We start from the raw sequence: 27,041 nt of genomic DNA on the forward strand, positions 1-27,041 counted from the left end.
TTACAGCAAATATTCAATCATTTTTTACTAATATTTTAATTTAGCTTCGGAGCTAAATTTGTTCTAACACATTACTCACTTTTTGACTACACATCCGAGGCTCTGATATCTATTCACTTTGAATGACTTTGCTTTGGCTTTCTAAAATGTTTCGTACCAATCGAGATAATATTCTTCTCACTAATGAGAAAAATGAGAAAAAGTGGTACGAATGAGAAAAAGTGGCAAGCAAAAGTTACACGGGCAAGAATGAGAAAAAGATAAAAGATGCAAGGTATGGACGGGAGATTAAGGGTAGAAAACTCGGTTGTAATTTTAAAATCGAGCTTTCCCGTCTTGTCCCTTCCCGTGAACATCTCTACCCGTACCAATAGATTTAGATGTATAGTTAGTATAAAGTGGTACGAAAAAATTATGAATCTAATTGAAAGAGAATTGAGCTTATGCATATGCGCATACATACATACATACAAAGAGTTGAGCAAAACCAAAGACTTGGAATTCTAGAGAGCGTAAATTCGATCAACTTCTGAATTTGAGAAGTCAGAGTGATGCCATGAGTTTGAGCCACTCCGTCTATTACTCTTTTCCTTCTTTCTGATGGATCGACTTCTCTTAGATTTCACAACATAGTAGGTCATGGTGCCAAGAACACCCGCCATAATCACACCTCCAACCACTGTGATCACAACTGCAGCCCATCGATTTTTACGGCCAACCACGATGTAAGACGACGCCATGAAAGCGACCGAAGTACAAACAGAAGCCAGCCACATGAGTTTATTTATGATCACCACGACTCGTCTTTCTGCTTTTGTCTCACCTCTAACTAACGTAATCTGCACAACCACGACTGCCAACGAGGTAAACAATGCGATTGCGTTGAAGATGAAGAAGATCTTGAAAGAATTAGAGCGTACGACAACAGCTGTTCCTTGATCCGTGTCGCCACCAGGCACCGTAAAGATGGCTGCAAAAGCAACTGTTGCAAAAAGCACAGCCACCACAGTTACTGAATTGGTTGCATTGTTGATTCCTTCCCTGTGCAGCTTTCTGAGCTCTTTAGAAATGTTATGCACATTTTTGTTTGTTTTTCGGGTTTGTTCAAGCTGGGTATGAACATCTTTCTTGATTTGAGTCACCGTGTTCCGCAACTCGTCTCTTGGTTGGTTTAGTTCGTTGGCTCGAACAGCGCCGTAACGAGACAGACAGTCCTTAATTTCTGATGATTCTTCTGAAAGAGGAAGCTCCTCAGCTATGTCAAAAGCAGTTTTGTGATCCCTGGTTAGAGCATTCACGTTGGTGTCTGGGAGGAGCAATAGCTCCTGCACTATCTGCAAAATTTAAGGGAAGGATGAGTATTAAGAGGGTCCTTTAGTGTACATTCATAACGCAAGAATCTCATTCCATACAATAAAACTATCATTCATAAAAGGGAAGTAGGATATGCAAACAACCGGTTAGAACTTGTAACGGCCCAAGCCCACCACTAACAGATGTTGTCCGCTTTGACCTATTACGTATCGCCGTCAGCCTCACGGTTTTTAAAACGCGTCTGTTAGGAAGAAGTTTCCACACCCTTATAATAAATGCTTTGTTCCCCTCTCCAAATGACGTGAGATCTCACAATCCACCCCCTTAGGGGCCAGCGTCCTCACTAGCACACCTTTAACAGATATTGTCCGCTTTGACTCGTTATATATTGCTATCAGCCTCACGGTTTTTAAAACGCGTCTATTAGGAAGAGATTTTCACGCCTTTATAAGGATGTTTCGTTCCCCTCTCCAACCGATGTGGGATTTCATAGAAATGTACAATCAAAACAATTGAACCTAGTTACCAACAATCCTATTCCCAAAATTCTCAGTCCTAAGACCCCGTCTAATAGCTATTTGGTGTTTGGTTTTTTAAAATTAACCTCAAACACACTATTTTTCCGGAGTTTTTTTGTTTTGTTATCTACTTTCTCAAGTATTCCAAACCTATTAAGTACTATATAAGTACTATATACTCGAACCACGTCTCATCCCCAACAATCTTATTTCCAAACATCTCGTATTCATTTCAGTGCTAGTATGCCAGATTGTCCCTTAAAAGGATTTATATAAGAGAGTTTCAAAAGGTATATAAGTTATCAAGAACTAAGAATATGAACAAACTAAAATCGACAAAGGTGATCGAGTGAAACTACCTCCACACGCTTCTTCCTCGTGGCGACGTGCAGCGCGGTGTTACCAAATTTATCAGGAAGCATTACAATGGCAGGATCTGCATCAAGGAGCAACTTCACGACATCACGCCTCTGCCCTTTGACAGCCATGTGCAGTGCAGTTTGGCCCTTCTTGTCATTTCTTCGTGCTAACTGTGGATCTTTGCTGAGTAATAGTTTTACAATTTCAGGATGACCAGAGCGCACAGCAAAATGCAATGCATTTTTACCATTAGACCTACAAATCTCTAGTAGGCTATGATCTTTGTTAAGCAATTCCTCAACTACGGCTGTGTGGCCCCGTGCTGCAGCAGTAATGAGTGGAGTCGCATTCGACGGTCCAATTGTTTTGCTTAGAGAAGGTTCATGATCAAGAAGCACTTGGACAATTGCTACAATTCAAATTAACATATGATCAATATTTCCCCAAAATTTCCAAGTGGAGAAGATGAAATCTAAGCCTAGGGCATTCATTACGGAGCAGAAGTTGAGATCGAGATCCTTACCATGGTGTCCTTGACTTGCAGCTATATGCAACGGATCGAAAGCAGACCTGTTCTTCGTCGTAAGAGTCTCTTTATTGGAATACTTCAATAGCTCCTTGACGACTTCTATGTGCCCTCTCTCTGCGGCAGTGAACAGAGCTGTTTCGCCCAATTCATTGACCTCGTTCACTACTAACGATCGGACCTCAGCAACCTCCGCATCAAAATCGGCGCCACTGAGATTTCGCACCATCTGTGAATCAATATCACCGAGAATCTGCTTCACGGCGGCCAGATCTCCCCGCTGCGCCGCCAGATGAAGTTCGGTGTCGTTGTGCCGTCCAGTTACTTGCTTCACGTATTTCTTCTTCCCCGCTTGGTCTATCCGCTTCCCTGAATTGGATAGAACCAGAGCCGGAGCCGTCGCAGTCGACGACGGAGATGGAGTCCGCGATAGCTCAGCCATAGGGTTTTGATTCGACGATAGACTCAAAATCTCCTTCTCTAAACCTTTATCGCCATCCACTACCACTGCAAAAATCCAGAAAACAAACGAAATCACTCCCCGCCTCACAAAAATCCTCATAAGAACAATTCTCAAAAAACAAAAACAAAAACTAAATCACAAAAAACAAATTCCAAAATAGTATAGTCACCTTGAGTTGAAGAACTGCCCATCTCAAACGAGAGCCAACAAGAAGCTCAAGAGATTGGCCTCCTCCAAATCTTTAATAGCGGATTTGAGAGCTCAGATTCCAACCGCGAAATTAGAGAGAGAAATTACTTCTGATAAAGTAAAAGAAAAAAATTCAGATAAAAACAATCGACGAGGAAAAATGAGACAAGAGGAAAGCTCTTGGAAATGAAGTCGAAGAATTCAGTTCTTTTTTCTTACGAGGAAAAAATGGGACCAGAGGAAAGCGCTTGGAAATCAACCGAAGAATTTAGTTTTTTTTTTTCTTTTCATAAAATACAATAAAACGTCCATTTCTTTCAACTCTACTGTTCTTCGTCGTACCACTCGTTGCAGTGGTTGCCGCGAAAAACTTTGCCGGTTGCCGGTTGCCGGTTAGTGGAATTATCGCCATCATATTCTTTTTCATTTTTTTTATTCCTAAAAATTATTATTATTATTATTGAATTAATAAAAAATACTTAATATGGAGATCAGTCTTTAAAATATAATTTTATTTATTATATCTAAAACTTATTCCCGTTTATATACTTTTTCAAATTTTTTAAATTATAATATATTAATCTTTCTATTATTATTATTTAGCTTAAATTAGTTTTAAAATATTAAAAATAATATTTTAACTTAAAAAAAATTATGGGTTATGAACATAAATTATATTTTTCCTCTTGGAATTATCTAAATCGTGATTTAAAAATATTAATTATTATTATATGAATGATTAAATTAAGGTGTTTGTATTTAGTTGTGGCACTCAAATATTTAATATCGATATTGGTTTTTGGTTGCTTTAAGTCGCCGAATAAAATGTAAAGGAAAGAACAAATGGGGCGGAAAGGTATACGACATGCGAAAGCATTTTATCCGCGGCTTTTTATTTATTTATTGTTGATTTCCCAAGAAAGTTTTAATTTGTTTATATAATGTTTTCAAAAACGTTTTTTTTTTTTTTTTTTTTTGAGATTTATGTTATAAATTTTATTTCATTTTAATAATAAGTTTGATTTTGTATGAGACTTAAATATTCTATATATGAATGAGGCTGGGAATCTTATGTATAAATAAGAGACAGTTCTTTATCCAATAAAATATTCTTTTAACTTAATTTTTATACTCAATTTAATAATTTATTCATTTCCTATTTCCATATTGTAAATAGATGAGTGGTTCTCTTAAATTTTGATTAGGTAACTTCTCAATAGTCTGGTGTTAAAGAGGTAGATTTAGGAGTAAAACAGACTTCTAGATTAGATTGATTTTGTTTGTATTATTATTATTATTTATTTATTTTTGGTGGGGAGTTGGAAACATAGAAAGTTTAATAGTTTAAATTATTATTACTTTTTAGAAAAGGAAAAAAAGGTGGATACCAAGAAGCATCTTGGAAAGTTGTTCATACATGCAATGTGGACCATATGAGGTAATTAAGCACGTGATCCTCAACTTTTTTGATAAATCAAACCAAAGTCTAACTATACACCTACTAAAAATAATTTGTAATTAAAAGTGTTAATACTATTTTTAATAAATTTGAAAAAAAGTTAATAAAAAAAAAATTCTTTAAACAAATTAAAATTACATAACTTGAGAACAAATCCATCCGTGGAGCACTTCCAAAAAAGCATACTTAATTTGAGGGAGTGATACTAAATTTCTTTTAGACTAAAAAAATAAAAACAAAATAAATAAATTCAAATGGTGTATATAATTCCATAAAATTTTTAAAATTATCAAATATCGGGACTTATATCACATAGAATAATATAAAAATTCATATACCTATCAAAATACTATTAAGCTATTGGATATACATACATTCACACTTACAGTCAAACATCACTTCCAACCTTTTCAGAAGTTATTGTGGCCAATAGTGACAACTTTCATAACTTTCAAATGCATTAGGACCATGATACACAAATCTTTCAAGAAATCAGAATAGAATATGGTTTCAAAAATCTTCGAGAGAAGACAATAGAAAAGATCAACTTGGCTTCATTTTGAAACGTTACTAAAAATTCTTGCTCTCATTAGACCATTTGTATCAGCGTGCATTAGAATCCTGATTAATGGAATAGATTCATGGATCTCTCGATTCGAGAAATTTCAGAAGAGAATATGATTTCAAAAACCTTCATCTCATAGAAAACAATAGAAAAGATCAACTTGGCTTATTAGGTGGGTTGAGTGGAAATAATGTCATGGAAATTTGGAGAAGAATGAAGTAGAATGCACTTAAAAATAAGTTCAAAAATCATGAAGAAAAAACGCCAAACTCTCAAATATATAATTGTCAATGAAAATAGAACAGCTTGGTTTAGGGTGGAAAGCCCCAAGAGAATCAGACATAAGCTTATCAAGAATACGAGACAAAACTTGTCAACAAAATTGGTCTGCCGATGCATAATCAAATGACTACCGAATATTACTACACCTTAATAGCATATTTCCTCAATGGATAGTACATCTCCTTCTTCTTCTCTCTCTCTGTTTTCAAAGACGCCTGCATCATACAATGGAACCATTCAACAAAATTGATTAAACCATGAAAGAAATGGTTCGCAGCATTACAATTGCATCAAGAAAGTGATTAGAAATGGAATCAGATGGTATAATCCAAATACCTAACCAATTCTGCAGCATTACTTGAATACTTGGTTTAGAAATCATAATTTTAATTAATGAAGGCTTCATTTGATAACCATTTACTTATTTGACTTTGGTTTTAGCCAATTAAGCTTATAAAACGAGAGGTAATTCCTATACTTAGTTTGTTAGTTTGTTATCCACTCTGTGTTTTGAAAATTTAAGTATAATCTCTGGCAACAAAAAGTTTTTAGAACTTTGTTCTTAAATTGGGGTAAGAATTCAAATGTTTTCTTGCAATGAAATTGAGAGGAAACAAACTCAATTCCAAAACCATGATTAGAAATGAAATTGTTATCAAGCAGGACCTAAAATACTTGCTTCAACTTCAGATATCAAGATTTTGAAACTAACAAAAAACCCATCTACTAATCTTGTATAAGTTTAATAGCATTTCCTTCCCATACCAATTCTTTACTGTTTCTCATCCAAACCAATAGGCAACAAGTAGTTTTAAACTTTTTTTTTTTGGCAACGTAGAAAATCTCAACAGGTATCATGCACAGACATTGTCAACATTTAAGAATAAAATCCAGAAAACAGTAAGAGACGAACACACAAAATTACGCTGTACTGAAATTAAAGGGAAGAAAGACAGTAAGATCAAGATGAAACAATTACTTGGTGCTTGGTGAGCCTTCGACGAATGGCCCTCGTCTTCTTTGGGCGCAGATCCAGAGGCAGGAGCTTCTTCTTCTTGTAAGCTTCCCTCAATGCAGCCTTCTGCTTCTGGGAAATTACTGTCAGGACTTGAGCAATCGACAATCTCACTACCTTGCTGCAAAATCAGCCAAACAGAACAACAAGGTCAACAAAACAATACGACGTATCACGGGAGAAAATAAAAATAACTAATAGAAAAAGTAATTACATTTTGGATAACTTGTTCGGGGCACCGCCGGTGACTTTGGCGACTCGAAGGAGAGAAAGCTCCGCCTTAAGATCCTTAAGCTGCGTCAACAGATCCGCCTTCGATTTCTGCCTCAACTCATGAACCTTGATCCTCGCTACAAACCGAAAACACCAAATTGAATAACAAAAATTTCATCATTATCCTCGAAGAATTAGAGAGCCAAAAGCGAATTGAGTATGTTTAATTTTGTTTATGAGAAGATCTGACTGAAAACTAACCCATTTCTTCTCGTGTGCTCTTCTACTCCACGCCGCCTCGGCAAAACCCTAGAAAAGAAGATGGGAACCAGGTGGAAGAGCTGCTACTGAGAAGACTAGGGTTTTCGAAGAGAAGGGCGTTAAGTACCATTTACGAAATGCCAAATTTGCCCTTTTGAGCCTGAAAATAAGGGTGGATTTAAGCCCACTCAACTATTCCGGCCCAATAAATCCAGGGCTTCATTTGATACCGCCATAAATTAATAGAAATATTTTTAAACTTCTACTTTGTATAAAAACTATTTTAAATAATACCTTAAACATTTAAAAAAAAATCTAAAAAATATCATAATTCTTAGTTTTGGATAAAAATAGTCGTTACTCTATTTTAAAAATATTTTTAAAGTCGAAAAATTTAGAGTTTCAAAGTGCAAGATCTCACATCGCTTGAAAGGAAGAATTAAACATTTCTTACAAGGGTATGAAAACTTTTCTATAGTAGAAGCATTTTAAAACCCATGAGATTGACGGTGATACATAACAAGCCAAAACCGACAATATTTGCTAGTGGTGGGCTTGAACGGTGACAAATAGTATCAGAGCTAGACATCAGGCTAACAAGTATATTGGATCCCTAAGGGGGTAGATTGTGAGATCCCTATCAGAGCCAGACATCAAACGACGTGCTAACAAGTATGTTGGGCTCCTAAGAGGGTAGATCCCCATCAGAGCCAGATATCAAGCGGTGTGCTAACGAGCATGTTGGGCCCCTAAGGGGTAGATTGTGAGATCTCTATTAGAGCCAGACATTATCGAGCCCCTAAAGGGGTAGATTGTGAACTCTATCAGAGCCAGACATCGACGTGCTAACGAGAATGTTGGGCCCTTGAGGGGTAGATTGTGAGATCCCTATTAGAGCCAGACATCAGGCGGTGTGCTAACGAGAATGTTGAGCCCCTAAGGGGTAGATTGTGAGATCCCTATTAGAGCCAGACATCAAGCGACGTGCTAACGAGAATGTTGGGCCTCTAAAGGGGTAGATTGTGAGAAACATCTCCCTAGCCCACTTTTAAAAATGGTGAAACTAACGACAATACATGATAACAAAGCTAGTCACTAGACATGAGATAAAAATAATAATAAATCTCGGTGTATAAAAGTAATAAAAGTAATAATATAATGTGTCACTCTCGTTCCACTCATGAATAAAAAGAATACATCCTCTTCAAACACTTCAACTGGATCAAAACTGTTCCCTATACACAAATATATCTCTTTTTCTAAAGAAAAAGAAAAAAGAAAAAGAAAAAATCAAAATATTTAAATGCTACCAAACTCTGCAACAAGCTCATTCACCAAGAATCTCTCTACTTCTCTACATATACTATCAATCTCACCTCCAAGATCCATCCATCCAATCTCCTTCCCAAACTCTTCATCTACTAAATCCTTCTTCACTTCCCTTTCTTGCCTATCCAGCAGGATCCATAATTCCTCCTCGATCATTTCGTCGCTAAGCAACGATCGAAACCGAAACCTTCTCGATACAGGCTTTGCCCATTCTGGCACACCAACAAATGACTCAAACAGTTCTACTAACCCAGAATTTATTCTGTCAAAAAGAAGCTCTCTTTCTGATCTCCTCCAACAAATTTGTTCCCCAAACTTCTTCTCTAACGTCTCGAACACTGAGGGGCTAATCACGTGACGTTCCTCGCCGTGCCATGAAACATAACCCTTCTCCAGGTTGAAGCCTGCCTCGCTTAAGACATCGACTAGGTATGAAAATTCTCTACTATCTTTGAATTTGAACGTGCTTGTTATGTTATCAATTTCATCAGAACTGCATATAGATCCTTGTCCCACGTCATCATCGTCACTTGATACGAACAAATCATACCCTTCTGTGTTAGTCTCCGAGGTGTCCGATGTCAGAAGTTCAAGATGCTTCATCAAATCTACAACCAGAATATGTTATGTTATGGAGATGGAGGGAGCTTTTAAGAAGGCATGAACTTGTAAGTGAGAAAAGTAATAAGTTCAGTCACCTCTACCGTTGACGCCCGAGGATTCCGAACTGGATAACGTTTCTTCTCGAAAAAGTGGTTCAAGGACTGAAACTGGGCTAGGTTGATAAGCCTCCTCCAAACCTTCTTGATAATCACAAAGGTTGTTCTTCTCAACTATGGTCTTCTGATCAGCACCATTCATACAGCCATCATTGTCAACATGATCACTTGCTGAATCAGGGCAAGGAAGAATCCTCAACTCCTCAGAGCTTAATTTCAAGGTGGGTTCTGAAGCATTCTTTTTATTGGAACGTCTACTCGATGGATTGCATCGTAGCCAAGAATCACGACCTTCAGGCTTTAAGAACCATGTATTTCGAAGGGCCTCGTATCGACACCTTGTTCTAGATCTTGCAGTCACCGTCGAAGCAGAACCAAATCTCAATCTGTGGGAGATTTTACTGAGTTGATCTAGTCTTTTATCATTCAAGCTCAAGCACAAGGGACTACCAGAATGCAAATGTTCCTTATTCGAACAAACATGCTTCAGGAAATCGTTTTTTTCTTCTTCAGCAATATGCTTTTCGTTTCGAGAATCATGACAATCTTTGCATTTATCATTAACTAAATGTGAACCTTTCAAAGAAGTTGCTGAAGAGGAAGAAAAGCATAGTTTATCTCCCGAGTGCGACCGTCCTTGTTTCCTGTCCTTCAATCTCGTGCCGTTATAAGACTTCGGCACACTCGGCACACTCGGCCCATTTTCAGCCTGGTTGAATACATAATTCTTTATCGGTAAATCTTGAATGCCGTTCGAAGTCTTTATCGCCTTAGTTATCGAAAAGAGTTCTTCATTCATGGTGTTGTGTCTTGTAAGTGGCATATATGCTGCCTTCTCCTGTTCCCATAACTCATCCCAGCAACTAAACTTATTTTCTACTTTGAGAGAACTAACGCGTTCTGTTGGCTCTTCTGCTGTCATCCTAAATGAATGAGATCTCGAGGACGATTTCTTCTTCTTCGGGATTTGAACCGAAGCAACCCTTTGTAAATAACCATCAGAAAGGACTCTAGAATGCCTTGGAGCATGGTGGTAAGATTGCTGCTCATCAAAGCCCATCAATGCTTCAAGAACACTAACTCTACACTGTCTAGGCTCCATTTGGAGAAGCTCTACCGACAAAACTTTAAGGTAGACAACCAATTGTCCCCTTTCAGAACACAAAGCAAAGGGTATCAATTACAAAAGATGAATAATGAAAAGCTTACTTTGTCTTCCCGTGATTTCTAGATTCCTCAATTTATCTGCTTCCTGAATACGGTAACAGGTAATTCTAATCAGCTTCAGAAGTGATTCATATAAAATAAAAGGCAAAAGAAACGTATGTGTAAGTGTGTGAAAGAGAATATGTATATACAGCACAGTCAAGAGAACAAGGGTATCAAGGAGTCTATTTCTTGAATAACTGCCCTATCCCTTTTAGGACAAAAAGAATCCAGTAGCCTCCAAGACCCAGGCTACATAATTACATATGGCCATCTCTTTGACCATAATTGGAAAGAATTCCGGTTTTTCCGCCATAGCCAACAAAAAAGGCTTCTGGGAGAGAACATAAAACTGATAGGAAGAACTAAAAAAACAGCAGATTCATCACTGGTGTCACAATCGCACTTTTCTTAGCAGCGGACTTTTGCGATTGTGCAACACTCACTCCCAACACTGAATGAGTCAACCCAATTTGGAGTCGCGTTGCTTATGGTAGAGCAATGTATGCTCAAGCCTCTGGCCCGCTTTGAAAAGAAAGTTTTAGAAAACGGGAGCAGAGAGATTTTCGAAGAGGAGTTTGAAAGCAAGGTTGAAAGAAAGATTGAAAGCAACGTTATATGATTATAAGCAAAAGGCAACAAAACGGTTTAAATAGCATATAACTTTCCGGGTATGCAGAATCTGACAACTAGTTGAATTCCGTTATAGTGCATTTTAAGGTGATTCAGATCTGATAAGCCTAAACGTGATTTCACCGAACAGTCATACAAAATCTAGGTGAGAGGAGTTTACAACCTATAGTACATTCTAAGGCATTTCAGATCTACTAAACATTTATGTGAATTTGCCGAAACACTACATACTTAGAAAATAGAATAGGACACTATAAATCATGAAAGCAGTAAAGGAAAGCAATAAAGCGATATAAGACAAGAGTTTCGGCATGCAACGGACATGCGGCCATGGACAACATACACGCCTTGAATAAACAATGACCGTGACACCTAGCAAGCATCCCATAAATAATAAGAAATTGAGCATTCAGATACATAAATGCAACGCAGCAAGGTCTGAAGTAATCAAACCGTGAAGAAAGTAAATCATTTCTAACACCTTATTTCTGGACAGCAATCATTGGAGTAAATAAAAAAGGGGAAAACGAACATGAAGTAATTCATAAATGAAGGCGGCATCAACATACTGTCATAGTATCTGGTTAGAATAAAAATTCCAATGCATAACCCACAAATTCCCAGCGACAATAAAGCAAGATCATTGAAACGCTATAATAAGCGAAGCCCACTAATAACAAAAGAAAAAGAGAAAAAAAGGAAAATCCAGAACGTAATCATTGATTTTGGTTTAAATAGAAACAAAAACAGAGAAATCAAACACAAGATAAAGAAGAAATCATACCTTCCTTCAAAACCTTTCGCATCAAAACGCCGATCTTAACTAGATCAAGTCGAAAACCCCTAATGTTGCTGGTATGAACAAGAAAGCTAAACCGATCAAGTGGCAAAGCAACACGCAATTGAATTCAAAGAATTTCAGGTCAAACACAGTAATCGAAAACGTTTGCTTATTTATACTGAAAAAAAAAACCCACAAATAGAGGTCGGCGGAGCAAATCTCACTGAAAGTAGAGGAAAATGAAAGCGGCGCATTAGAAAAGAAAAAATGGCCGAGAAAACGATGGAATATAACGGTGAAAAGTAGAGGAGAATGATGTAATTGGGAATCTTCTACCCCTTTCTCATTGTCGCATTCTGAAAATTACGCGCCATTTGCAATCATCTGCACGACTCCCGCTCGCAATTCATTTCACAAAAATACGCAAAACTAAAATTTAGGTTAAAATTATAAAATAAATAAATTTTGAATTACATGACGATTTTTCTTGTTATTTTTTGTCAGAATGATTTAATTTAAGCGGCGGCTACGATTTTTAAATGAAATCAAATAATGAATATAGATGAAGATTAGTGTCAAAATTTGATTCTTATTGACGTTTATCCACCCTAGTAAGTCCCCTTTTTCTCAAGAATAGGAACGAAAAAAAAAATTAGGGCTTTACCACAGACGCCATTGATGATGATGATGATTATCTATTCCCTACACAGCAAGAAACGTAAACGAAATTAGGGCTTTACCATAAATTATTATCTAAGCAACAGTTCCTATAAATCCCGGTTGAATTTAACATACGATACAAACAAGATCTGAAATTAGGGCTTTTATGCATGATAATCAATTTAATTTTAATTGATTTAGAAATCTGATCCTTAATTAGTATCCGAACATTGGTAAAAAATTCGAGTAAAAGTTAAAGATTCGTACTGGGATTGGGGGTGGGTTAAATTGGGAGGCCAGCACGAGAGAGTTCTGCAAAGTAAGCAGCGTCAACAATCGGCCAGCCTACAACCCCTCCACAAATTCATGCGCATTGAAATAGCAAGCGCTGCGGCCAGATCCCCCCGGCCACTTTGTTTTCCTTACTCATTAGTTTAAGGCAAGTTTTATCAGCTGACCAATGTCCTATTTATACACCACGCCCAAGGTCTCCTTTCCGCGCCTTTCCGATGTGGGAATTGCAATATCCGTCTTCAACCAATTTAAGTGTTTTGAAAACATATCTAAGTTGCCATCATATAAGAGAACGTATTTAACTATATAAAATTTTTAATATTATATTTTATCATCCTTAATTTTTATATAAATATTATATTTTATTATATTTCATTTAAATTAAAATCTCATTTCTTTACAAATGGCAGTTTTGTCGACTTTAAGCTTGATTTTTTTATCGTCATTTTGATCACAACTCATGCAAAAAAATACTTTAGATTAGGTCAAATCATAAGGTTCGAGTATGTCTCTATTGTAAGTCGAGGTCCTTCAAATAGAATATTGCTTTTCGTCTCGTGCTTTGTTACCCAAGTCTCTGCTGCATCTAAGCTATGTCTAAAAAAATTAAATAAAAAAATAAAGAGTACAAATTTACATTAGAATTAAACATACAAAAAAAAAATGTTATTTTTAATAATATGGACATAGTTTTGGGAGAGATATATAAAAGAAGAGAGGCCGAAAAACGGGTAGAGGGGCCGACGTAAGAAATGTGGCTGAGCGAACGCGCGAACACAGCGGATAGGCAATCCAAGAACAGAACCAGAAGATAAGTTCATCTCAGATTAACGAAGCACACGCTTCAGAAGCAAAGGATCTTCAATGGCGTCTCTGCATTGCTTACCCCCTGTCCAGAAGTCTCTCTTCATCAATTCTCTTCCTCAGGTCCACATTTCCTTCAAAATCAATCCAATTTTGGCTTCTGTTTTCTTCCTGTCACTCGTTCTGATTAACGATCAATTATCTTTTTTCGCTCGCAGAAACTCCATGGAAGATCTGTTTGCTGCAGAGCGGGGATTTCATTTCTTGTCAGGGCTGAGCGAGCACGCGGATCTTCAGTTAATGGCCATGCGTGCAGTTCCGAAGGTCAGTTTATCAAATTGAGATGGAAAATCAGGTTTCACTTGAATTAGAGTACTGATTATACTGGAATTTAGCTTCACATTGCGAGTTAATTGAATGTGCTTGCCATTCAGTGATTGTGTTATGAATTGAGATGATTTGGCGCAAGTAAATTGAGAGATTCGAAGGATTTACCGTGTACCGTTTCTTCAAACTCAAAAAACATTTTCTGGATTGCGTTTCCCGTGGATGATCTCACTTCATTCTTATCAGCTTTAGAAACAAATAATTTCATTATTCAATAGTTGCTCTGTTTTCATGGCAGATAGACTTGGGAGACGCCAGCTGCTAGCGGGCAGTGCGTTTATTACTTGGATTTATCTTGCAGACATGAATTTCATGTCATGTAAGATTTATTACTCCTCTTAGTTACTCATATCTTACGTTTCTCTTACATTTTCGTTGCTATTCAATTCTAAAATTAGTACCTCTAGCGTACACTGTATTTCTTTCTTCCAAAATGAAGGATGATGATATCCTAAGGGTACCCGCTTGATATTGCTCAGTTGCTGCAGAAACAAAGAAAGGGTTCTTATCGGTTTCAGACAAGAAAGACGGCTACTCATTCGTCTATCCATTTGGGTGGCAGGTACTTTTGCACACACACAATACACTTTAAATTTAAATACTTAGCACAAGATGCTCGTTTTAAAGTATTTTATTCACTCGAGTGAGCAGGAAGTAGTCATTGATGGTCAAGATAAGGTATTCAAAGATGTAATTGAACCATTAGAAAATGTCAGTGTCAATATGATTCCAACCAGCAAAGAAGATATTCGAGATTTTGGGTCCCCTCAACAGGTTAGCAATAAACTGTTCGAATAATGCATTAAGTTGGGAATTTTATCTTTAGGTAACTTCAGTGTTTTATGATTCAGATTGCTGAAACTTTGATAAAGAAGGTTCTAGCTCCTTCTAATCAAAGAACAAAGTTAATCGAAGCATCAGAGGTTTGAATATCTATACTCTTGACTAAGATTAATCATATTAGTTGCTGTGGAGTGAAATAAATAGTAGCTGTAAGCTAACTTACCCGTTGGATCTGATCCACAAACATCACTCACTCTACACAGAAGATTCTTCGGTATGTAAATCAATCATATAAAATGGAAATACACCCAAAAGTGCGACCAGTTCATTTGTTCAATCTGTGATGTGAAGTCCATTGGCTCATCCCTTTATTCCAAGCTCATGGCTACAAATATTGACGATAGAACCCATTCCAATGAGGTCGCTTGTCACTTCTTCTTGGCCATCTTCTCTTCACTTTGCTGTAGGATATATGCTCCAAATTTCATTTTGGCACAGTTTCTTCACATCAAGATAGCTCTCCTTGTGAAGTCTGGCCTAATATAGAAAAAGAAATAGCAACCAATAAGCTACTTGTACCTTGTTTTAATTAACGTTCAAAAGTTTGTCCATGCGAGGAAGTGTCCTAAGTTGTTCTAGTTTATGGGTTTGTTACGTTTCATATGACTTTTGATTCCCATAGAAGCATTTGAAGGAGTTCATATTTGTTCGACTTGACAAGTTTATACGACTATTGCTGTACAATTTTTCTAGCTTTACATGTTACCCTCCACAAAAAAAAAGGTACATTCTCACCACCTCTGTTATGTGTTGATGATGAATGGTGCAGCATGACATTGATGGGAAAGCATACTACACATTTGAGTTTGTAGCTCAAGCTCCAAACTACACTCGCCATGCTCTCAGCACAATTGCTGTTGCCAACGGTATGAAACTTCGGTAGTCTTATTTTACTGTTGCTCGGAAACATCTTTTCTAAAGTCTTTCTTGTTCATTTTATCCCCACTGAACAGCTTTGTTTTTTTGTCTTAATCAACAATCCAACCATAACTAAATGACTTTTAACTTAATGTTGTGCATATCCATATCCAGAATTTTGAACGAAAGAAAGTAACTTCATTTTTAAAATCTAACTGAGATTCCTAACAAAGCTCTTTTTTATCATTTCAATGGCAGGAAAATTCTACACTTTGACAACCGGAGCAAATGAGAGGAGGTGGGAGAAAATGAAAGATAAATTGCGCACGGTCGTCGATTCCTTCACAATTTCAAAAGTTTGACGGGGCTCCGATGTGAACACGTTTATCATTAATTTAGATTCTCTCAGGTTGTTTACAACTTAAACTTGGGTAACTTATCCACCCTTTTGTTCATTGATTAATTACAACACCTTGTAACGACAGATTTACTTAAATTCCTGACAAATTGTGTGAAGGGGTTTTCATTGAAAAATTAAGAAATTATACAAATCTTGCTATTGACAATGGCTCGTGAAGGAAGAAAACCAAAATATCAGAAGGAACTAAAATTTATGATTATGACTAGACATCCAGAAAAGTTGGTGAAATTCTTGGGTGGGAGAAGAAAGCAGGGATCAAGAAAAACCAGTCTATAGATTTATATTGTTAGTGGAAATGAGGAAAATAGGTAAAGTAAAGAAATGCAGACTTCTATTACATTCAACCACAAACCCTACCATTCACAAGCCAACAAGCGTTGCAGCAGCTTGGTGAAAAACAACTTACTGATTGCTAGAGAAAATGGAGGTCATTCCATAAATCAAAATTGTCACTGCGAAAGATATTCAATTTTCTCAAACAAAAAACGAATGCCAATATCTTAGATGATTCCAATCTTGTTTGCAACATCCAAAGCATCATAATCGGGAGTCAGCCTTACATATGCCTTCTTGGTTCCATCAGGCCTGCAAATCGTTGGATAAAGCAAGCAACGTTGTCAGTGTGAACATTTTATGATAACCATTGCAGCCATTAATTTCATTGATAAGTCGGCTCTAAGAATGATAACAAGAAACTTCCACAAGATGATGGATTATTTAAGATTGAGATCATATCTGGGAAGAACCCAACTCAATATTCTAAGAAGAAACCATAGGAATGTTTGATTAAGATTTTACCTGATCAACGTGTTCACTTTCTTGGTCTGGATGTCATACATCTTCTTCACGGCATCCTTGATCTTCTTCTTATCAGCACGAATGTCCACAATGAAAACCAAAGTATTATTGTCCTCGATCTTCTTCATTGCAGACTCAGTAGTCAAAGGGTATTTAAGAATCTGATACTGGTCCAACTTGTTCCTTGGAGTAGCACTAATCCGTGGATACTTAGGATTTCTTTCCTTCTTCAATGTCTTAGGACGGTGAAATGTGACAGACGTTCTGATTTTCTTCGCTTTCTTCTTAAATGTTGGACCCGATTTTACTGCCTTGGCAGTTTTCAAGGCTTGTGCCTTAGGGTCAGCCTTTTTGGTGATGTCAGCTGAGAGGGAAAAGAAAGATCAAGCCTGGCTCGTTTATTCACTCAAAACTAATCCTTCCTATATGTGTAAATTGTCAATGCCTATCTCTTCTATATATCCTACGAGCATTCTCACATAGTTCGTAAAAATGATATTCATACTAACAATATAATCACCATTTTTCTACTTTCGACAACGGTGTGAAAGAAAAACTAGTGAAGCAGAGTGATTCAGGCAAATCTTTCGATCGTGCGATTCTATGAAGTTAGTAGCCCGTGGACTAAATTCTAAACAGGCTATTCAGATCTTGTCGTTTCAATTTTGCAATTATCTGCTTCTTTTAAATTCGAAGCTCAAATGTTTTCAACAACTGAGTCTAGAGATCCAAATCGCGTACAGAATAAATATCGAACGGCAGTCATGAGAAATGATATAGCACGGAAAATAATTTGAATGTCCTATGCAACTATAAATGCAAGAGATTTTTATAAAAACGAGTAATCGTTAACTGTTCGATGTATAAATTGATAAACTTACCTTTCGGAGCCATTGCAAAGTCCTCTACCTAATCGCTACTCCGACCTGTTCGTGGTACAAAAAACGGACATGGATATCAACGAGTGGAGAAAACTAGCAACTAATTGCCAAGTGAAAAGCGAGTAAATCTCATACGAATCGAACTAATGGCATCGAATGTAACCCCAACCCTAACCCTAGATACAGAAGAAGAAAAAACAGGCATCGAGAGTTTGAGAGGAAGTGAAGCGAAAAAAAGATCTTACGCGGACGAACAGCTGCAATCGGAAAGGCTAGGTTTCAGCAGGGGAGTAGACGATGTGCCTTATATATATATTAGGGTTTTGTAAATACACATCCACTCGCACAAAGCGGTAGCCGGTGTGTATACTTTTTTCGATTTTAGTTTATATTACTAAATTTAATATATATATACATATATATATATATATATATATTTTTTTAATTCAAAGATATTTTTGAAACATTATTGAAAATTTTATAGATATTTTCGAAATATTGAATTAAATTACTAATTATTTTTTATTTTTTATTTTTATTTTTAAATTTAAAAGATATTTTTGTTATAAAATACCAAATTTATGGGTATTTTTCAATTATCCTTAATTCATATAAATTTAAAGATTTTAAAATTAATCTTGTAATTAAAAAAAAATTAACAATCTTATTTACTATATATGAAAATTGTTGGGATGAATTCCAGTCGACAACGAATTACAAAATTTTCCCGGGAAAATAAGTTGATTCCATCGAGAAAATCTCTTCCGTTCATCGAACGAATCATTGGTTGACCTCTAGTTTTCCAGTCCCACTGTTTGGGAATCATCAGAGTCGGTACAATTCTATGCCTTGGTTTTGCACATGGAGATTACATACGCATCACCTAGCGTGACGAGTCTTGCTTTCGCTAAGTCTGCCCTTCCGCCATGCATTCCTCGAGCCGATCCGTCAATGTTGTTCCATTGCAGCATCCTAGTACGACTTCGTCCTCGCCGGCCGGCTATTTGTATGCCGGCGCTCTGGTGAAGACATGGACGGCGAAGGTTAAGCGGATGACTTGGATTCACTGGATGGAGCTCCCGTTGGTTTAGAACGTATAAATGGCGGGAGTATTTACAGACCGATCTCTTGTCCGGGATTACTATTGGCATCATGCTCGTTCTGCAGGTATTATCGCACTCTTTCACGAAGTTTGTTTCAGAAATGATAGTGCTAGTTCGATTTTTTTTTTTGGTTGTTTCCTTCAATCGTCGACGAAGGAAGTACAAGATGTTTGGATGTTGTTCGGTTTTGGAACCGAGTGTTTTTGGTTTTGGAACTTGTACGTTGCATCCCAATTGGTTCAGGACACTTCGATTTTGATTTTTTCTTATTTTCTGGATTACTTCGGGTGATAGGAAGGATTTTTGTATTACGTCCACTCGAAATCAGTCCAAGTTTAAGTTTAGTACGAGTATCACAATTCACAATTCCTTTAAACGTTCAATCTTGGTTAAAGAAAAAAATAAATTTATCACGCTTGGATTTCTAGTTCAATCAGTCAAGCAGGAAAAGATTGATTATTGGACCCTTTTCTAACGCCAACTATCTTATTGGCCCTATAATTCAACTCTCCAAGCATCTTGCTTGACAATTAAGAGTTTCATTTCATCAATTTTGACTGTCACGTTATGGCGTGGTGTTTGTTAAAAAAGAACGATGAACAGTAGAATTGTACAAGTTAAAGCTTCTAGTCAGATTGAATTGTCGGCATAAAAATAATGTATATGTTCTATGGATTAGTAAGTTCAAAATATCTATTACAGTGATAAACAGATAATGTAAAATTTCTTATCATAGATCAAGTTTTTTGTTGCTGTTGTTCTTGTTATCGTTGTTGGAGATTTTGACCTGTCTAAGACTGTTAATTTCATATTTCACAATAGTTGATTGTAAGTTATGGTCTGACTGCTTGTTCTGCTTGTTCTGCTTGTTCTGCTTCTCGTCAGCTTGCAGTTGGTCCAGTAGCATTGGTTTCTCTACTGGTTTCTGATGTCTTGGGTGGAATTGTCAATTCATCCGAGGAATTATATACTGAACTTGCGATATTATTGGCACTCATGGTTGGAATATTGGAATGCTGATGGGGCTATTGAGGTAGATATCCTTTTCCATCCTAATTGTTTCACGCAAAACGCTATCATTTCATGATCATATCTCAATATTTGGAGGTCTTTGACAAATTAGGCAATTGAAACAGAAGATTTTTGTAAAATTAGTCATCTATTACATTAATATTTGTTTTACATCATCTTAGGTTAGGAATCACGAATATCCACAATAGTATGATATTGTCCACTTTGAGCATAAACTCTCATTGTTTTGCTTTGGACTTTCTCAAAATGCCTCATACCAATGGAGATATATTCATTACTTATAAACTTGTGAAAATCATCTACATTAACCAACGTCCCCAACAATCCTCAACATGTAAAGTATTTCTTAAACTGAACATAGAACAAAATTATTGGTTTCTATCCTATTTGGTGACCGTGATATACATCAAAGCATTATTTTTAGGGAATGAATATTCCACTTCTATGAAAGCTGGTGCCTTAATCAACACCAATCTAATGGCAGAATACTTTTGTAGATGTCTCCATCAATAATGTTTCTCTTCGATCATCTATTTCCCAAGAATAACATGAGAAGCATGTGGTTTTATGTGAATTTTATATTGCAGGTGGGTGTTTCACTGGTCTTTGTCATTCACGAATCTGCAAATCCACATATGGGTAAGCGGTTCAATTTCTAATGCTGATATGTGAAACTTGGCACACCGTGTGCCACATTTAAATCTTACCTCTGTTGAAATTAATGTTGTGTGATCAATTTGTATACCTTCTCAGAAAGATGCATGGTGAATTTCCATCATAGATACTCTAAACTCTGCATTAATTATGCTTTCTATTTCCAAACCAATCAAAACTTGCCATAATAAGGGAACTTCTAAACTTCATGATTCATTTCATATAATCGCAATCAACCTTTTTTTTATGCTTTGATGGTATGCTCGTGCTCCTGGAACTATCTACCGGTTGAGTATTGTTGGGAGGGAGCCCCAAATTTACTAATTTAGGGAATAATCCTGAGTTTATACGTAAGTAATACATCTCTATTGGTATTAGGCCTCTTAAGGAAGCCCAAAGCAAAGCTACGAGAGCTTATGCTCAAAATGGACAATATGATACCATTGTCGAGATCCGTAATTCCTACCACTATTTTCAAGAGGCCATGAGTTCTGTCCTATTCTTCTTATCATAACATGTTTTATCTTAGTGGCTTCAGTAATACGGTTTGCAGGACTGTAATTAGTATCCAACAATGATTTCCACTACTCATACTGAGACATACTTTGTCCGGATTATGTAAGGTTATCTTAACGTGCCCAAAAAACACTCTCCACTCAAAATCGTCCTGTTTGAAAATGATGTTTAAGTGCTTTTGTAGTCTTATCCACTTGAAATGTTTTGTGAGAAAAACCTTGTAGATTTTCTTTTTTCGGCTCAAGTGCTTGTTAAGGAAGTGTTTAAGAACACTTTCAAGAGTAAAGAACCCAATACTAGAGCAATTTAACACCTAAACCTATAGCTTCCATTTATTGTTCTTTTAGTCTTAATTATTAATCTCTGTTTCTATTTTTCCATTGTGTTCTCTATGTGGGCAGCTGTTACTTATATAGATTCAAGTGCTGTCCAGGCTCTGAAAGATCTGTATCAAGAGTACAAATTTCGTGATATTCATGTACTTATAACTTCATTGCTCTTAACTCAAATAATTACTGAATATTTCTTCATAACCACTTGGTTTGTGTATAGATTGTCATTTCCAATCCAAATCGAGACGTTTTGCTTATATTTTGAAGATCTGGCGTCGTCGAGCTTATTGGCAAGGAGTGGTTTTTTGTGAGAGTTCGTGATGCAGTTCAAGTTTGTCTTCCGCTTGTGGAGAGCTTGAAGGAAACGACCAAGATAGCAGAGTCTTCACCAAATGATGCATCAAGCTTCCAAAAGCTTCCAAGTTCCAAAGAAATCCACCCTTAATTGGAACCTTTACTATCTCGACAGCCTTCAAAATGATTTGGCCATTAATTTTGCCAAAAAGTTGTGCATACCAGGAAGTCGAAGGTTCAAATACCCATATTCCTATTTGTATATAATGATATCGAGTTATTATCATATATTTAAGTGTGGTTATAAACGCACCTTGTTAAACATAGTTCACAGACCCGAACATGTAGTTGAACTAAACAATAATAAATAAATAAACGTTAAAATTAGCTCGGTAAGAAGAGTATTGCAAGCTTAAAGCCTCTTTTACTTGAATTCATGCTTAGAATTATGAATTTGTTTCCGTTCAAAATTTGGGTTGACGGAGTGATCGAACAACTTAACTAAAGTTTCTAATCTAATTCTTTATTATGACTCGAGTTGGATTGTGAAAATTTTTCAAGCCAACTCAAAATTTCCCGTGGGTTAGATTGGTATAGAGATGAGTTATGAAATTGTTTTTTTAATTATGTAAAAAATCATAATTATCTAATTAACGTTAGATTAAAATCTCATAAATTCAATAATTAAATTACCAACATTAATTACCAAATTAAAATATTCTTGATATTCGTATAATCTTTTAAGAGTAGAATAAGATAGAGTCGAATTGTTAAGTTGAATTGTTTTAAAATAACTAACCTATTCCCTCATATGGAAATAGAATGGATTGATCAACGGTTGAATTTGACTCCATCGGCTTAGATTCAAATAATTTGATAATATATATATATATATAGTTTTTATAATTACGTAATGTCTCTAATTTGTAGTTAAAAGTGATTGTTTGAGTACATCTTTAATTTTACATAATTAATTAATTATTCCTAATTATGTTTTTTTTTGTAATTTTAAATTATTTTATTTTTATTGTAATGAGAATAAACAAAATTTAAAATTTGGACTTTTGAAATTGGTAAGATTAAGCCACCAAAAAAAAGTTATTTATTATACCAACAGTAATTATTAGTTACCTTAAACATTTTTTAACTATTACATTCTGATATCGGTTTATTCATATATTCAAACATCGTGTTTATATAACAATTTAATTAATTTATAATATTATAATATTAATTTGGTTGGTAAATAATGCAACAAGTTTATATCATTTAATGCATATGGAAAAATATTAATTCTAGAAATAAAATGATAAACAAATTTCCATGATTATAAATCATTTTGTAATTGAGATCCACAAAAGAGAAGAAATTAAAAGGAATTAATGACATGTCTCTGTCCATCTATCTTTATTTATTTATTTTTTTTATGATTAAAAAAAACCACTTTTTCTTTCACTTTAAAATATTTATTTAAAAGAATTTCAAAATGGGGTCGAACCCACAAACAAACCCAAAAAAGCAGAGATATAATAGCACTCTAAAAAGTGCACATGATCGCTCAACAATAAAGAGAAAATGGTCTGTCATTCATTGAGAGAGAACACTTCAATTATGTCTCCCTCCCTCTATTGCTAATCTCACCGCTACTTTCACCCGACACTGCCACGTGTCATCCATTACCCTATAAGTTTTTCATTTCCATTGACTCTTTTGAACGAACATAAAATTTTAGAGCGATTGTAGTGGTGACTTGAATAAGCCGTTTAACTCAATTCAGATTGAGTTGGATGATTGACCTTTTATTAAAATTATATTAATAACAAAGATATTACATTATTAACCTTAATTTAAATTTCAAATGTTTTTAATTTTTATAATAATTTTTGGATTGGATGGGATGGAATAATAACTCTATTTTTTTTAATTATTTGGATTAATTCAAAATTAGTTTGAATTATGAGATGGGTGAGTTGTCAAAGGCAGTAGCCGTACTCAAAATGTTGAAACGCATCGCCTGCATTTGACCGTTAAAAGAAGGGCAAAAGGGAAATAATATATATATATAAATGTATATGATAATTTGTTTTATTTTTTGGGGGTGATACTTTGGGCGAGTCAAACATTTGCCGGGTGTCTCCGCCATTTTTGACTACTCTCACACAGCTGCGATAACCATTTGTTGGTTCTCTCTTTCGAGAAAGAAAGAGAAAAAGAAAAAGGAAAAAAAGAAAAAAAAAATTGAAAAAAGGAAACAAGAACACTTCCACAGAGGAGGACCAAGGAAGGAGGAGGAGGAGAAGAAGAAGAAGAAGAAGAAGAAGAAGAAGGGGAGAGGGTGATTCTGAAACCCTAGAAACAGGACAATTTTTTTTTTGTATGTTTCTTTGGGTACAGAGGAAAGTTTCCACTAAAGTTAGCAGATCTGTGGCTAAATTTAGGGGGAATTAGGGTTTTTGTTTCTCTGTTTTGGGATTGACGGAGGGTGTGGTAGGGGATTAGGGTTTCTTCTTCAAGATGATGATTTCTAGGGGGTTGTTTGGGTGGTCTCCACCTCATATACAGCCCTTGACTCCTGTGTCTGAGGTATCGGAGCCGCCGGAGTCTCCGTCTCCGTACCTTGACCCTGGTAACGACCCTACCGGCGAGCGGCTTGAGGAGCCGGAGGAGATCGAGGAGCCTGAGGAGATTGAGCCGCCTCCTGCTGCTGTGCCGTTTTCGCGGCTGTTTGCATGTGCCGACCGGCTTGATTGGACTCTCATGGTCGTTGGATCGATTGCCGCTGCAGCACACGGTACTGCTTTGGTCGTTTATCTCCACTACTTTGCTAAGATTGTCCATGTGCAGAGGATTCCTCAGCCTGAGCAGTATCAGAGATTTAGGGAGGTCAGTAACTGATTATTGGAAACTCTCCTTGTTGTATGCCTCTGGTGATCGCTGTGTTTGTTTATCAGGGAATTGCTAAAATTGAGTATTGAGTGCCGGAACTGGACTGTTACTGAGCTAATTTTCTTGGTCAAGGTGGCTGGGCTTAGAATATAGGTTCCGGAGTGATTCTCTTTTCTTTTTGATTGATTTTCTTTGGTAGTCGGACTAAGAAAATCTTCCATTTTGAAGCTTTGTTCTTTTAATAGAAATATTAGTTTCCTTTTTCTTGATATTCCATTTGCTTTTCTCATCACTCAATGTAACTAGTTGGTGGTCTGAATATTTTTGATAAATAAAATACTACTTGCAATCTTAAATCCTGATGTAGCTGTAAGTTTATGAACTCGTAACTCAGGTGCTTGACTTCGAAAAGATATGGTGGATGTAGCTTGTGTTAGAAACATGCCTTTTGGTTGTATTCATACTCTATTTTTGTTAACCCAATTCCCATTGGTGATTGGTTTCAGAATGTACTGATTCGAGTGTAATTCTGTACATGGTTCATGTACTTTTTTTGTTTTGAATTTTTCCCATCTGTGAAATTACGTACTTAAAAACACATTAATTCTTTCAATTAGAATTCTGTATTCTCAGAAAATGCCGGTCATAATTAGGGAGAAATGCTAAATTTTTTGTTTGGACTTCATTTCTTTGCAGCTTGCTTTAAGAGTCATTTATATTGCTATTGGTGTTTTCGTTGCCGGTTGGATTGGTAAGATCTAATATTATTGGATGTCAGTTTTATCTTAAATTCCTTGTTCATATTTAATTTGGTTTTATTGGCGATCAACTAACTTGTCCATGTGATAGAGGTTTCATGCTGGATTCTGACTGGTGAAAGGCAAACTGCTGTCATTAGATCCAGATATGTTCAAGTTCTACTTAATCAGGATATGAGTTTCTTTGATACATATGGCAACAATGGGGATATTGTGAGCCAAGTTTTGAGTGACGTGCTGCTCATTCAGTCTGCTCTCAGTGAAAAAGTATGTCCTGGACTCCCATTGGGGTTTGGGAATAAAATTCAATCTATGTTGTTTTGTTCTTCTTCTATGTAATCATTGGGATTTTTTTCCAACTATCGCTGTAATTTGTGCACTCTTTTTAGGTTGGAAACTACATACACAACATGGCTACATTCTTCAGTGGCCTCATCATTGGATTCATCAACTGCTGGCAGATTGCTCTCATAACTTTGGCCACTGGTCCTTTCATAGTTGCTGCTGGAGGAATATCAAATATATTTCTTCACAGGCTTGCCGAAAATATTCAAGATGCATATGCTGAAGCTGCTAGCATTGCAGAGCAGGTGCATTATTTTTCCTTTCCTTCTTTCTTTCAGGGGACGATGGTCCCTACGCCCCCTACATCATCAGGAGACTTTCAGTATTTTTGCACTTCTAATATTGTTAAAGCACCTACCATTCTATCCTCTGCTTGTTAGTTTAGTGGTTCCATATCACCGTGAAGTCATACCCACAGCTCTGCCTTTTATAATATGGATATAAGGTAGTTGAAGTTTATTGATCTCAGGAGTTGAGTATGGTTTTAATTGTGTTGTGTAGCTGGCAGAGTGTTTTGTAATTTTTCAACGGAGATGTCATATTCCTGGATTTCTCTTTGTACATGTTCCTTTTAGTATTTTTAGTAATAAGTACATGATTGGGGTGCTCAGTATATACCATATATCAAAGGAAGGAGAGGATCATTTTGGCATTATGGGAGGTTGGGAGGGAGGGAGAGAGGGGTTTGTGATGAGAGGAGAGGGAGAGAATACACATGACACTGTCTTAGATTTTGATAGATGATACTAATTTAATTCAATGGCATATCTATTTGATTTAGAAATGAATCAATAAAATAATCTTATTTCATTTTTAATTTGAATTTCAGCTTTAAGTTTCCTGTGTGTGCAGAAATATACCAGCCTTTTGTATACCTAACTGAATCAAATTTTTTAAAATTGGATTTCAATTTTTTTAGCGAAGAAAAAGAAATTCACAATCAAATTAAGGGTGATTGAGGGAGGAGAAGGGGAAAAGAGGGTTTAGGGGGAGGGGGAAGTGGGGGCATAGTGGGAGATAGAGATGGAGATGTGAGGGAGGAATGAACGAAAGAGAGAGGTGTTGGGAAGGAGAGAACGACCAACGTTAGAAGGAGGGTGAGAAATATTATATTATTAGGAATAGGAAGAAAGCATATGCAAAAGTGGAAATGGAGGATGATGATGACTATCCATATCTTATAAGTGGCATAGATAAAAAAGTGCTTTTGAATCAACTGATGCAAAAAACATCAACATGTTCATTTGCATTGCATACCCCAAAGCCTCGTTTTCCTCTCTCCAAGTCACCCATAAGATAGGCATATTAGTCTTAGATTACCCCCCCCCCCCCCCCCCCCCCC

The 27,041-nt window shown here is 36.3% G+C and overlaps 6 protein-coding genes, 1 long non-coding RNA gene and 1 other non-coding gene across 11 annotated transcripts in view; 3 read left to right on the forward strand and 5 right to left on the reverse strand.

Annotated features, from left to right (window-relative positions):
* Positions 1 to 250: 250 nt before the first annotated feature.
* Positions 251 to 3,574, reverse strand: LOC111489211 (ankyrin repeat-containing protein ITN1-like). Its single transcript, XM_023137323.1, has 4 exons — positions 3,351 to 3,574; positions 2,716 to 3,225; positions 2,192 to 2,601; positions 251 to 1,334 (listed from the first exon to the last, which is right to left on the reverse strand). The coding sequence occupies exons 1-4, from the start codon at positions 3,370 to 3,372 to the stop codon at positions 504 to 506; spliced, it is 1,773 nt and encodes a 590-aa protein (XP_022993091.1). The 5' UTR covers positions 3,373 to 3,574; the 3' UTR covers positions 251 to 503.
* Positions 3,575 to 5,645: 2,071 nt separating this feature from the next.
* LOC111489648 (60S ribosomal protein L35) lies at positions 5,646 to 7,290 on the reverse strand. Its single transcript, XM_023137967.1, has 4 exons — positions 7,166 to 7,290; positions 6,906 to 7,041; positions 6,656 to 6,812; positions 5,646 to 5,891 (listed from the first exon to the last, which is right to left on the reverse strand). Exons 1-4 carry the CDS (start codon positions 7,167 to 7,169, stop codon positions 5,817 to 5,819), a joined length of 372 nt encoding a protein of 123 aa, XP_022993735.1. The 5' UTR covers positions 7,170 to 7,290; the 3' UTR covers positions 5,646 to 5,816.
* A 1,017-nt stretch (positions 7,291 to 8,307) lies between these two features.
* On the reverse strand, positions 8,308 to 12,339 carry LOC111489237. 2 transcript variants are annotated; one of them, XM_023137355.1, is made up of 5 exons: positions 11,837 to 12,339; positions 10,423 to 10,465; positions 10,035 to 10,338; positions 9,193 to 10,004; positions 8,308 to 9,102 (listed from the first exon to the last, which is right to left on the reverse strand). In XM_023137355.1, exons 3-5 carry the CDS (start codon positions 10,313 to 10,315, stop codon positions 8,465 to 8,467), a joined length of 1,731 nt encoding a protein of 576 aa, XP_022993123.1. In that variant the 5' UTR covers positions 10,316 to 10,338; positions 10,423 to 10,465; positions 11,837 to 12,339; the 3' UTR covers positions 8,308 to 8,464. The 2 variants fall into 2 exon arrangements, with proteins under 2 accessions (XP_022993123.1, XP_022993121.1); XM_023137353.1 differs by having other exon boundaries at positions 9,193 to 10,338.
* A 444-nt stretch (positions 12,340 to 12,783) lies between these two features.
* Positions 12,784 to 12,936, reverse strand: LOC111489884. The gene has a single exon (XR_002719475.1). It is a non-coding gene; the product is annotated as a U12 minor spliceosomal RNA (small nuclear RNA).
* A 576-nt stretch (positions 12,937 to 13,512) lies between these two features.
* LOC111489333 (psbP-like protein 1, chloroplastic) lies at positions 13,513 to 16,226 on the forward strand. Of its 2 annotated transcripts, none has more exons than XM_023137498.1 (8): positions 13,513 to 13,714; positions 13,810 to 13,946; positions 14,221 to 14,297; positions 14,458 to 14,540; positions 14,630 to 14,752; positions 14,830 to 14,901; positions 15,591 to 15,687; positions 15,938 to 16,226. In XM_023137498.1, the coding sequence occupies exons 1-8, from the start codon at positions 13,652 to 13,654 to the stop codon at positions 16,039 to 16,041; spliced, it is 756 nt and encodes a 251-aa protein (XP_022993266.1). In that variant the 5' UTR covers positions 13,513 to 13,651; the 3' UTR covers positions 16,042 to 16,226. The 2 variants fall into 2 exon arrangements, with proteins under 2 accessions (XP_022993266.1, XP_022993267.1); XM_023137499.1 differs by having other exon boundaries at positions 13,810 to 13,915; positions 14,217 to 14,297.
* Positions 16,227 to 16,355: 129 nt separating this feature from the next.
* On the reverse strand, positions 16,356 to 18,150 carry LOC111489334 (60S ribosomal protein L23a-like). The gene is made up of 4 exons (XM_023137500.1): positions 18,025 to 18,150; positions 17,780 to 17,824; positions 16,899 to 17,262; positions 16,356 to 16,685 (listed from the first exon to the last, which is right to left on the reverse strand). Exons 2-4 carry the CDS (start codon positions 17,790 to 17,792, stop codon positions 16,601 to 16,603), a joined length of 462 nt encoding a protein of 153 aa, XP_022993268.1. The 5' UTR covers positions 17,793 to 17,824; positions 18,025 to 18,150; the 3' UTR covers positions 16,356 to 16,600.
* Positions 18,151 to 18,833: 683 nt separating this feature from the next.
* LOC111489627 lies at positions 18,834 to 20,029 on the forward strand. The gene is made up of 3 exons (XR_002719412.1): positions 18,834 to 18,946; positions 19,768 to 19,915; positions 20,006 to 20,029. It is a non-coding gene; the product is annotated as an uncharacterized LOC111489627 (long non-coding RNA).
* Positions 20,030 to 23,805: 3,776 nt separating this feature from the next.
* The window catches only part of LOC111489104 (ABC transporter B family member 20), a 9,191-nt gene continuing 5,955 nt past the window's right edge, over positions 23,806 to 27,041 (forward strand). Inside the window, exons 1-4 of one of the 2 annotated variants that reach the window (XM_023137143.1) lie at positions 23,806 to 24,593; positions 25,293 to 25,347; positions 25,446 to 25,621; positions 25,744 to 25,944. In XM_023137143.1, the coding sequence (XP_022992911.1) occupies positions 24,225 to 24,593; positions 25,293 to 25,347; positions 25,446 to 25,621; positions 25,744 to 25,944 (801 nt within the window). In that variant the 5' untranslated portion in view covers positions 23,806 to 24,224. The other variant, XM_023137144.1, reaches the window with a different exon arrangement.

The sequence above is a fragment of the Cucurbita maxima genome, unplaced genomic scaffold (genome assembly GCF_002738345.1).
Source record: "Cucurbita maxima cultivar Rimu unplaced genomic scaffold, Cmax_1.0 Cma_Scf00014, whole genome shotgun sequence".
NCBI lineage: Eukaryota > Viridiplantae > Streptophyta > Magnoliopsida > Cucurbitales > Cucurbitaceae > Cucurbita > Cucurbita maxima.